This window comes from Macrobrachium nipponense, chromosome 3 (assembly GCF_015104395.2).
Source record: "Macrobrachium nipponense isolate FS-2020 chromosome 3, ASM1510439v2, whole genome shotgun sequence".
NCBI classification, from domain to species: domain Eukaryota; kingdom Metazoa; phylum Arthropoda; class Malacostraca; order Decapoda; family Palaemonidae; genus Macrobrachium; species Macrobrachium nipponense.
The window spans coordinates 124,841,238-124,854,144 of NC_087202.1; the positions used below are offsets into that span (position 1 = coordinate 124,841,238).

At 41.0% G+C, this 12,907-nt stretch overlaps 1 protein-coding gene across 1 annotated transcript in view; it reads left to right on the top strand.

The window, feature by feature from the left end:
- The window catches only part of LOC135222494 (intraflagellar transport protein 172 homolog), a 369,686-nt gene that overhangs the window by 110,081 nt on the left and 246,698 nt on the right, over nucleotides 1-12,907 (top strand). Inside the window, 1 exon segment of the mRNA XM_064260577.1 lies at nucleotides 8,093-8,271. Within this exon segment, the coding sequence (XP_064116647.1) occupies nucleotides 8,093-8,271 (179 nt within the window).

Genomic DNA, 12,907 nt, shown 5'->3' on the forward strand with positions numbered 1-12,907 from the left:
GGACTGAGCGTAGCGAAGCGACGCCGTCCTCTCCCCCACAAAGCGTATTCTTCCGCCGTGCGCCTGGAACTAGTTCGCGTTTGTTTACGTTGCTTACGACGCTAAACCGCGTAAGACGGAACGACGCAAAATATTATTTTTTATATTTTTATGGGGGCGCGTTCGTAACCACGAAACATCGTAAGTCGAGACCATCGTAACCCGAGGACTTACTGTACTACTACATATCTGGTAATTGCCAAGTGCCCATGGGAGTCGAGCGTTCAGTAGACTCCAAGCACCTGGTATGATTTGAGCTCCCAGTGGGATCCAAGCACGCTAATGCTAAACACCATTCAGTGTTAGTGTTTCAGATTGTGGAGTATTTGTATTCACTGGTGTCACATGAATCATCAGTGGATTCTCACGTGTCAGTGTGATGTGCTAGTGCTGTACCGCCACCTGTTAGCGCATTGGCGGCACCAAATAAGCATTTGGCACCTACTGATGTAAATCTTGCTTCCTCAGACTCAGGAGCACAGGACCCTTTTCAACTTCGTTTATATAATATTCTGACACTGAAAGAAACCCTCGATTAAGTATCAGATCCTAGAAGGAGATCAACCTAATTTAGACCCATCTTTGGGATTTTCGGCCTCTTCCCAAGGGGACTTCTCTGGGTTAATTAATCTTGCATGGAGATAGATATTTAACTCCGTCATATTATTCAGCTCCCTTGGTTGGACGGTGGGAGCGTTGACAAAGAAAATTGAGGACTGCATTTCACTTCAAGATTATTTTTTGGCAAATTGGTTATCAGTTGACTTGGTTAATGGCGATCTGGTTATATGGTGCTTGTCTAGCATCATAAAATCAGCGATTTATGGCACCATAACGCATTGAGTTTTGGTTATCGGTGCCATAAGGTGTTGGTAATAGTAATTGTGGCACCATAACATACCTAACAGAGGCACCATTTACTGGTTATCGGAGTGATCCCTGGAAAGACGGACCCTTAACATTTTTCTCATTAAGTTGAAAGTTTCTTTGTATAACCCTAATGCTGTTTAACCTTAGTGAATTCATAGACTGTGGTAACCATTCAGACAGGATCACATTTCTAATGTTTTGCGTAAGAAAGTATCCACCCTATCTCTCCATTTATCTGTACATACCAAGAGTACTTTTTCTATGGACAGATCAATCAAGCCTTCTTTTCCCTCGATCGGTGCATAGAACTTTAGTCTTATCAGACATACTGTAATATCAAGAGGGGACAATCAGTTCTCTGTCTGCTGGGATCTGTGGAATCTATGGGAGGAACCTATCTGGGGCTTGTTTGTCCCTTCAAGGAATATGCAGCTTCCTCCTTTTGTGGCCATAGAGGATGTACATCAGATTCCTTGCTATAGTCTGATCCATTGAACCTCCTCTCCTCATGCCTTTTATCTCGATCAAGGAGGAACCTATTTGAAGGTAAAGGTGATGTCCAGGAATGCAGTAATTATAGAGGTATCAGACTAATTTATCACATGTTGAAGATTTTGGAAACTGATGGAATATTTTGCATAAGGCAGCTGATGGAGAAATTCAGAGTGACAGAGTGCCAAGACAAGAAATATGGAGGAGAAGATGGCACCGGAAAAGTATGTCAGAATTATTCAGGAGTGTACAGGAATGTGTATACTAGAGTGAGAAGCAGTGTTGGAGAGATAGATGGATTTGAGATAGGAGTTGGATTACACCAGGGGTTGGCACTTAGCCCATTCATCTTCAGCATCATAATGGATGTAATGACCAAGGATGTTAGAGAAGCAATGCAATGGTGCAAATTATATGCAGATGACATTGTATTGTGTTCAGAGAGGCGGGAGGAGTTGGAGGGGAAGTTGGAGAGGTGGAGAGCATCACTTGAGGAGAGAGGAATGAGAATAAGCAGATAGAAAATTGGATATATGTGTTCCAGTATTACTGAGGATGGTGGAAATAGCATAAGATCGGATGTTGAAGAAATAGAGTATGGAAGTTCAAGTACTTGGGGTCCATATTAGAGGATAGTGGAAGCATGGACTAAGAGGTGAGACATCAATTTCAAGCTGGATGGAATAACTGGGGTCTGCATGAGGGGTCCTCTGAAATTGAAGGGAAAGTTTCATAGGACGGTGGTCAGACTAGCTATGTTATATGGAACAGAAACAGCAAGTATGAGGAAAACAGAGGAGAAGAAGATGGATGTAGCAGAAATGAGAATGTTGAGATGGATGTCGGGAGTAACAAGGGAAGATAGGATTAGAAATGAGTATATAAGAGGATTGACAAAGGTAATTGAAATATCAAAGAAAATACAGGAAGGAAGGCTTCGATGGTATGGACACCAGTTACGAAGGGAGGAACGTCATGTTGGAAGACATACGATGGAAATGGAAGGACGGGTAGAGGGAAGAAGGGAAGACCAAGAAAGAGATGGCTTGATTGTGTTGGGGAAGATGTGCTATGAAAAGGTATTTATGAGAACAATGCACAGGACAGAAATTGATTGAGATGACTCATTCATAATGGCGACCCCATATAAAAAGGGGTTAAAGCTGGGAAGAAGAAGAAGGAGGAACTATGCAGTGTTCAGATTAGTTGTATTTGGGCCCATTTCATGGTTCCTGAACGTGTTCGGTTGTGGGTGGATCCTATAGGATCCTCCTCCACCGTTTCTTCTTGGATAACCTTGCCTCAAGAGATCTACTGAGGTAGTAGTCTGATTTCACCAAACAGACTCCAGACTGCATGGAGGATTATCAATCGGGAGGTCTTTCCTTATGTATTGCAGAGACCATTATAAGTCATTTAAGTAAATATTCTCTCGTTGTTTTCAAGTCGTGGGTGGACTTTCCAAGCTAGTTTCTCGGGTCCTATGTCTCATCTACGAGACATCTGTGTCCCTTTTGCAATTACACCGTTATGATGTATCAAACTATGCATAACTCGAAGTGAAAGCAAAGTGACCTAGTTTGTTGGCATCCCTATCTTATTTTCCTTTAAAGTTCATGCCATGCCCAAACAATGAAAGAAGATAATTTACTCGTCTTTCCTGGGATTTTAGTTAAGGTCAGGGACTTGCCCAAGACCTGGATACTTTTCTTTCTCCCTTAAGAGTTTTATGGACATCTGTGTCTTCCAGGGGTTGCCAGACCTCACCTGAGCTCATAGCTAGTCTGACACCTTGCTTTCCTGGTGCCTACAACAACCCAGCACCAGCTTTTGCTATGACAGTAGCGCTTGCTTTGAGCGCCCAGTAGTGCTCACTTGCTCTGAGGAGAATAGATTTTCCATTCTGTTTGAATGTTCATGTTTGAAGGCCATCCAGGTACTATTGTTTTAGCAAGAGGTAGTGTCTTCTGATTAGAACTCCTGATAACAACTACAATCTGGCACAAGCTTGTTCTATGGGAGCCTGAAGCACTGTCTGGCACTGATGAGGAATAGAGAACTCCCTGCCTGGCTGGATGGTCTGGTATTTCCTAGAAAACAGGAATCCCAGACCAGTTATAACCCAGATGTTATGGCAAGTACTCGTCTCGTCCTCTGATTAGAACATCATGCCCTTTACCCTAATAGACTTTATCTTCTGAGAAACTCAGATTTAGGAGAAGCATTTGCCTCCTTTTAGCAAAAGCAAAAGACATTAAAACAGCCTCTACCTCATTAGCTTTTAAGTGCTATACATATCTCTTACGTCCATTCAACCTATGATAGTTCTTCGTTTCTTATGATTGTGAGAGAGTTTTTAGAGAGGAAAAAAAAAAGTGTTCAAGAATTTTGGCAGTATCCTGCAAATTTTAGTTACTGGCATGGTATTGAGAAAAGAAACATAGGAGTCTCTCCTATTGTCCATATTTTCACCTCGTAGTGAAGTGTCAAAGTTTTGGGAGCCCGGAGGGTACAATGTACCCAGAGCACCCGACAATAATTGGAGGAATTGTTGTTTTACTTCAGTGCTAGCCATCAGATAGTTCCGTGGCTGCATAACTTAAACTGATGCTTTGGTAGCGATCGGAGTACTCATCTGCTACAAAGCTCCCCCTTAAGTAGAGGCGAACCTCGGCTTCACTGCTGTGCCACTACAGGTTAAGTTGAGCACCAATCAGAGGCAGTTTCTACTGCAAGCTCTCTTGACTAACAAGGAATGGCAAGCATTTTTTCAATGCTAGCAGCTTTTCTATTTCTAACTCATTACATGACTTAAAGTTTTAGAGTAGAATATGTCCAAGTATCTCACCTCCTGTCAATGTGCGAATCAGCTATGTAATTACTTGGTAAGTGACATAAAAATGAAATTTTTTTAATAGAATAAATTTTTATACATAATTACCAAGTAATTACATGATCAAAGCCCTCCCCCCAGCATGAACAGAATGTGCATTGTCTGCTAAGTCATTCTTAACCCTCTCGTTAGGGGGCGAGATTAGTGTCACCTACACAATATTGGCGTTGTTACTATGAAATTTGAATCTAAACTCAAATAAATGAAATAATAGCTTTGTAATTACTTGTTAAGTAAATATAAAATTTCATTTGATTATAAAAATGTCATTTTTTTAACACGTCCACATTCAGGAAATTATATACAGACCATACATAGTCAGTCCTCACATTATAAGATCACTGAAGATGGCTCACAACTTTCATACCTTAGCAGTAAAATTACATAATTGAAAGTGTCACTAGCTTATTTTATGCAAATTGTATACTTGTATTTTTTGAGTAAAGGGGTTAATCCTGGTATGTCAGGTTGTTATTTTCATCTCTGATCTCCTTTTTATTTATGTGTAACATACTAGCATTTGTTTTTTCTTAGTAAATCCAAGTTATGATGTCAATTTGTATCGTCGGTTGGATTTTGTAGAGCATTCAGCGTGGCCTACAGTGATTTATTTGTAGAAAGATCAAGTAAAAACTGTCCCCTGAAGATTTATATACACCTGTAGTTGGTAATTGCTTTCATATAACTCTGATAGCTGGGATAAACTTAATTAGTATGTCTGTATTATTTCCAATTCATATTTGAATGTGAATGAAGAAATTAAGATTAAAGAACGGTAACATAATGGAAATTCTATCTCAATAATTGACTTCAGTATGTTGCGCTGAGTATTCTTTCATTGTTGAAGGTACTGAATTAAATTTTCCATGGGTTTTAGGGAATCTAGACTTGATCTACTAGTTTGAGATTCAAACGGGTTAGAGAAATTATAATTACTTTTTTAATTATCAAGGCATGTCTTGTATGTCTTGCATCACAAACCCATTGCCTCATGTTAGGTAAGTATATCTTAGTTTTACCAGACCACTGAGCTGGTTAACAGCTCTCCAAGGGCTGGCCCAAAGGATTAGATATTTTTACGTGGCTAGGAACCAATTGGTTACTTAGCAACGGGACCTACAGCTTATTGTGGGATCCGAACCAGATTGAGAAATGAATTTCTATCACCAGAAATAAATTCCTCTGGTTCTGCGTTGGCAGAGCAGGGAATCGAACCCGGACCCTCAGATCAGTAGTCAAGCACGCAACCAACTTGTCCAATGAGGAATGCCTTATGCTAGTATTATGTGTTGGACACTCCCTACGTCCAAGCTTCACCAACCATATAGGTGAGAGACTGGGGAACTGTTTTGTATATCTTCCATTCTGTGAACCGGTGACAAACTGATCTCCAACTTGAAGAGTTGAAAGAAGAAAACCCCACTGCACATCCCCAGCTCTCAGTCCGCTATCTGGCGACCAATGCCTCACATTCTTCTGTGACATCAGAAGTGTTAGATGTATATTGTGCTTCCAGTTATGGTGCTGTTTTATCCTTTCCTCACTTACATATTTTTGTTCATTTTCAGATTTTGTGAAGTAGTTCATGTGTACATTTTAGCCTTCCTCAGTCTGCATCTTATCTCTTGACTTTTTCACTGAAAGTGCTTACTTTTTCCATTTGGTATTCTGAAGTTCTTGTCTTTTATCCTTGCTTTATGGTCTCTTTTGCCTGGGCTTCTCTTTGTATAAAAGTAATTTTTTCCTATGCATAGCACTTCTGTGTTTATGTATTAAGAGTGGTATTTGCTTCTGCTCAGTTCTCATTGATGGTTGCCTTGTGCTCTGTTTCCATTTGGGATTTCACTTTGGCACTGCACAGGCTCATTCAAGGTTGTCCCTTATTGCTCTTGCCACCTGTAAGTGTGACAGTGAACTCCGTGCCCTTTTGGCAGATGTCTCTCATTCCAGCTGCTGTTCTTCCCTTTGGAAATTGTGGCCAAAACTCAATCTTCTAATAAATTTTGCTTTTCTTGGACTTTTTCACTATTCCTACCTTGCCCATCTCTTCTGTTGAAGAGAGTCTCCTTGGCCCAGTGTAGGCCATCAGCTTGTAAAACAGATAGATTCTTTCTGGTCTTCTCAACAGCTTATTTTCCTTGTACAATAAAATTATGTGAGGCCGGTGTAAATGTTAAAGTATGTTTGATTCATGCTCATATAGGAATTTAAGCAGTGAAAGCTGAAAATACTGTAACCAGATCACTTTTAGCCATTTCTTTCACTGAATGCATCTTTAATTAATACCTCACAGCATAATGTATCTTGATAACAAATAAAACCAGATTAAACATGTTGTTTGATTGTGTCTCTCTTCACACCAGTAACAGGGTCATATTGAAATAGTCTGATCTCATTTTTGAACTGATTACACTCACTTGATTCTTAGGCGGTTGATGAATGCCACACATAAACTCAATCCCTTTAGGAGAGAATACAGGCAGTCCCCGGGTTATGACGGGTTCGGGTTACGACGGGTTCGGCTTACGACGTTTCAATGTTAAGGCGCTTTTCAATTATATTCATCAGAAATTATTTCCAGGGTTATGATGCATGTTCCAGGGTTATGACGCCTACAATGCTCATCTGGCAGAAGAAATATGACACCAGCAATGCAAAATAATCAATATTTGAAGGTTTTTTGATGAAAAATGCAATAAGAATGCAGTTTACATAGTTTTTAATGCACCCAAAGCATTAAAAGTAGGGTTTTCTTAGGATTTTTGATGATGTTCCAGCTTATGACGATTTTCGGCTTACAACGCATCTCAAGAACGGAAACCCCGTCATAACCCAGGGACTGCTTGTACTGGTCACTTTTAATAGTTAATTGTGTATAAAGATATATAATTATTCTAAGAGGAGGAATTGAAAGTTTTAGAGCAATCATAACTTATTAAAATCAATGCAATCTGTTTTAGGTCATTTGCCCTTACTTTACTAGAATACGTACTCTTTTCTGGTGTGAAAATCTGCTTCTGAGAATACTGTTCTCTGTTGTGGATGTCTGCTTCTACCAGAGGTTTACCTCTTTTAGTTAGAGTAGTTTGTGGTGGTAGGTTTCTGTGTCCTGACACTTTGACCTTAGCTGATGGTGTCTTGTTTTTCTATTTTTCATAAGTTGTATTTCAACAGAGAACTTTCTCTATCACAATTGATCACTGCTCTTATTTTCCTGTTGAGAGTGAACAGATTTACTAGAAAGCAGCCCCAATATTTGGTAAATGTGCCACGCTGTCGAGCTCAGTTCCGGAGGTCTTTTAGTATTCCTCACACTGTGTGGATGTTGTGCAATTAAAGCTTCAAAAGTCCAAGTGAAGAGGCAATGATTATTTTTTTTACTTTTCTTATAACTGACCTCTTTTTTCTGTATTTCTTATCTTCTGGAACTTCTTTCAAATAAATACCAAACTATTCTTTGGAAGCTTGAATTTCAAGTCAGTGCCCCCTGTGGGCTTGCTCCATACAAATAGGGGTTTATCTTCTGTAGTAGTAGTAGTAGTAGTAGTAGTAGTAGTAGTAGTAGTAGTAGTAGTAGTAGTAGTAGTAGTAGTAGTAGTAGTAGTAGTAGTAGTAGTAGTAGTAGTAGTAGTAGTAGTAAAGGCTTCCGTTATTCCAGCCCAAAGAGAATCAAGCGTAAACATGTAACAAGTGGTTTTTAATGTTTTTAGTGTTATTGGATCTGAGTTTGCTGTAAAAATGATGAAACTTATTCCTACCACTACATATAGTAGTATTTGAATTTCTTCTCTTTTACAGTTGATTTGATATTTGGAGTGACTTTGGGCCAAATAACACACGATTCTCGAATTGACTGGCTTGAGTTGAATGAAACAAGCTCCCATCTCTTGTTCAGAGATAAACGACAACGACTGACTTTAGTTAGTGTTAACAATCTTCAGAAGACGACAGTACTGAATTATTGTACGTTTGTTCAGGCAAGTAGAATCATTTTGATTCGTTGGAACATGTCACCTAGCTCTAGAAATATATAGTACATATATATTTATCATATATTTTAACTGTAAGAGTATTTCATGTAGTATTTATGATCAAATTCAGAGGTGTTAAGTCTTCACTACATTGCGATTTTCAAGGAAATCCATTTTTACATTGATGAAGTATCTCGAAGGAGAAATCACTTCATTGCATACTACTTTTCTGCTTCCTCCTTTACTAGATTAAGCAGTGAAGGACACTGGGAAATTGATCTCAGATTTTCCTTAAATGTGGTTTATATTATAGCGTAGCGAGTCCTTCCAGTAGTCTGCTATGTAATACTAATCTAATTGATTGTCAAATGTGTTCTCTAAGTTTGCAAATGATTGTGTGCATAATCCCTTCCTGTGAATGCTTCATTATGAAGACTCCATCTGTCGTTTCTTGTCCGGCCACAGGCTGAACTGTCAGTTATTAAATTTTAAAATTTCCCTGAAATAAAGAACTATAAATTGTTATTTTATCAAGAACTAAATCAGAAACAGTCCCTTACCAATTTTCGTTATATGTATGTTACTGTTGTATGTATGTTACTTTCCCATAAACAGGTTTTTATGTTCAAGAATGAAGCAAGTAAAGACACTTTTAACTCCTTATGGTATAAACCTATGTAATACTCTGATACTGTTGTTATGTGAGAAACCTCTGAGTCCCTTTGAAAAACAAATGCTTTTTCTGGGCTCAGCCGTGTCGCTCCGTGAAATGTGTCCTCTTTAGCACTATTTCTAGTAAAATATTGCTATGATACCAGAGAACTGCTAAATTGGACATGTCAGAAGTCTCTGACTCGCTCACCTAAATAAAAGGTGTCGGTATAGAACTGGGGCGAGTGTTAAACACTACCACAGTAACCCCTCCAATTAGCCTTTTCCTCATCAAAAGACCCTGAAAACGGGGAGCCGACCTATAGGTCACACCCAGCTACCCTGTTGAAGGGGACTGCGGCGTCATTCTTATCGATAGCCTCCCAGCGTTGCACGCTTTTTTATAGCTATCTGTTCTTTTTATTGGTTTCGTTATTCTTTTTCGTTATGGATCGTCAATCTGCCTCTTCACCCAAGTTAAGTACTGGTTCGCCCTTTTTCTGTATTTAGGGAGTGATTTTGCCTTTCGTTTTGCCTTTATTTAGGATTTTGTTAGGCGTCTCCTCCCGTACGAGCGGTAGCGAGCCGCCATTACCTCGTTCCCTTGTTTTGTACCAATTTCGAGCGGGCTTCTTTCAGTAATCAGTACCTATATATTTCTATTTATATACTCGTAACTTATGGTATTTCAGTATATATTTTCAGTATTTATTTTATTATATCTTGGGTGGCAGTTACTTTTTCGATCTTGTTTGATCTACGTTTATTATGTTCATGATTTCCTGTTTTTCAAGGGGGTCGGCGTTCGTGCACGTTTCTTTGTTTCGTGCTTCGTTGTTTATCTACCGTTCCCCCCTTCCCCCTTTTATTTTAGTTTGGTATTTTCCATTCAAGAATTCCCCCTTTTTCCTTTCGTCAGCTTACCGTTTGTTTTCGTTTTGTCGGTGAGCAAGTAATTTTTCCTTGTTGCGCCCACTCTCACCGAGTGGCCTCCATTGCGTTTTATATTTTTCGCCCCTTATTTTCATTACCCCTGTTAAAGCATGTTTTTCCCTTAGCTTTAAGTAATTGATTTTATTTTGTCTATGTATATTTGGGTGTTCGGTCCGCAGCTAGCCTTCATAGGCTTTGCCTGCGTTTTCCTCGTGATCCTTTATTCGCGGGGAATCGCTGGTCACGTGATCGTCCCCCCTTCAGCCCTCCCTCCCTCCCCCTCTCGTGGGACTCCCCGTAGTTGGGTGCCGCTCTCGTTGTTTGTCGCTGACGGCCGGTCCCACCAGCTGAGGGGATGGTGTAGTGGGTCTCCCAGGACCTTGGGCTGGGGAGTGTCGCTTCTTAGCCGACCGCCTCCGGAGTTGTTAGTCGCACTGCGTTTCAGCCTCGGCTTCCGTGGACTGTTGCACTCTGCTTCTTTCACTCCCGGAGCTTACATCCATCCGCCTAAAACATTCCCTCTCCGCATAAGGCGGGTTTAGATTCCGGCCGCTCCCGGAGTCATTGAGGGTTATGTTTACGGAAGATTCTCTTCCGTAGGCGGAGATAGTATATTTGTTATTTTAGTTTTTATTATCATTATTTTTATCTTTATCTTTATTTTTATTTTTATTTTCTTGCCACGGAACTTGCGAGTTCATGTGGCCGTCCCGGGTTACTTCGTGTACCCCCCTCTCCGGGTCATACAGCTCCGGGTATACAACTCCGGGTGGTTTTTTTCCTTACACAGTCCCCGGGACGTTAACATATGAATATATTTATACCCTTTCTTTTCTTTATAGCCCGGAATGCTCCGGCACAAAAAAGAAAAGAAATATATTTCATTATCCTATTAAGTGTGTGCAATTGTTCTTATATATTATTGCACTTAAAAAAAAAAAAAAAAGAACAGAAATATATTTCATTATCCTATTAAGTGTGTGCAATTGTTCTTATATATTATTGCACTTACAGGCCTCTCAGTGTCTGGTTGCCGGCTGTAGTGCTGCTCTGCAAGATCCGTGCGGCCATGACGTTTGTCGGGGCCACGCCCCCTGTGCAGTGCTGCTTCCTGATTCCGTGGTCTGGCATCATGAAAACTGTTTTGCCTGCTACGACTTGGTACATCAGGCTACCTCTTCGGTAAGTTGCCGCACTGCTGATTCTATGTTTATTGTATAATAGAAATGAGATGAAATAAATGATCAATTAAAATTTCTTTAAATTAAATTATATTGTTTAATCAATAATTATAGAATAATGTTCAAGGAATTTACTTGGTATTGACACATTCCTTGCATTACAGGCTGAGCAGTCTATTAAGGATGCTGCACTCTCCGCCCTCAAGATCTGGGTTGGAGGGTTTGGACGGAACGTAGGGAAGGCTAAGCCGTATATTCTGTCCCGAGATATGGCGACTTTGCTTTTCCCAGCCGGAAAATCTGCCGGATACGTCGATCCAAAAGTAGCGGCACCAATTATCAAATCAATACAAGACTCAGTTATTGAACAGCAAGAGGCGGAATTGCCGGACCTTGGACTAGAGGAAGTCTCACTTGAAGTGGTTGAGGATTTGCCCGTTACACTAGGCACGGGTACAGGTAACAGTGTTAATGAGGCTAGCTTAGTTAGTCACCGGGATCTTTCCTTGAGTGACTCTGATTCTTCCTCTCCTTCTACTTCCAATTCCTTCATGGGTTTCACAGGAGGTTTGCCCCCTCCCAGGTTGCACTCCTTCTCTGTGATTCCTAAACTAAAGAAAAAACCTGCGGGTAAAACCTTGCTTAAAGGCAGATCAGAGACTATGCCAAGGCCTGGGCAGTCACCAGAGGTTCATACACATATTAAAACTAAAATAAAGTCACTTTCCAAACCTTCAATCCCAAGGTCTCAAGGAGGGAATTCTTCCTATTGCCCTACCAGTCCCATTCCATTAACCTCTAGGGACCGGATACCTCATAAGGTACCGCAAGAGGGACAGGATGATTCTCCTTCCGTTGACCAAGACCAGTTCAACACAAATATTCTAAATCAGGTCAGTAGCCTTGGTAGTTTACTCAGCTCAGTTGCAGCAAGGTTTGAAGAAGTGTTTAGCAGGTTAGGTGCTCAGGACTCCCTGATTGCAGGTCTCAGACAGGAGTCGGCAGTTTCGGCCCTTCTAGTAGCTTGATGCAAGCTCAGAGCATGCCTGACGGGTCCACGCTCCCTCCCTTCCACCCCGGTAATCCCTGGAGGGTGGCTAACTTCGCTCCGTTTGTCAATGGGATGTTGACTATAGAAGGTTGCGGCACACGTAGGCTCGAGGATTTCGAGTTTTTCCCCGAAGGTTTACAGCCTCCATTTATCGGCTATGTTAGCTTACGGAGGCAGCTCTGGTTAGAGAGGATAAGGTCCCCAAGGAGACTGTTATCCTTTCTAGAGATCAGGCTCAGCAAACATGGGTACGGAGCCTAGAAGAGTGGGACTGCTCAAATACTAGAATAACAGCTTTTAAAAAGTCCTTTCACCATGTTTACAACTGATGTCGGCAACCCCTTACCTTTTACATCAAAGGTAGCAGAACTAACACTCCAGGCAGTGACTCGAGAAGAGCCCATGCCCCAGCTTAGGGAGACAGATCCCACATCTTTACTACTCCCAGGTAGGAGGATTTGTGGGAGGATTTGCCAGCTACGTTCTCGGTAGGCAAGCTGAAGCCAGATTGTGCAATCACCTTGTTTAGTGAACGCCTTCCTAGGCTGTCAGACGCATTGATCCAAGCCGAATTTGACGCTAAGACACGTCTCGCAAGGTCTCTTAACTCCCTAGTGATGACAGAGACGGCGGCTCGGGAGTACGCTCAGGAGCTGCTGTTTAAGGTCATTGCGAAGTCGTTACTTTTAAGCATGCAATGTGACTTGTACGACTTTGCGATTGCTAGGAGAAATTGCAGGAAGCATGTTCTGTCTGAAGCGACGATAAGGCACGAACCCAACAAGCTTCTAGCTTCCTCAATCTGGGGTGCAGATCTCTTCCCAGC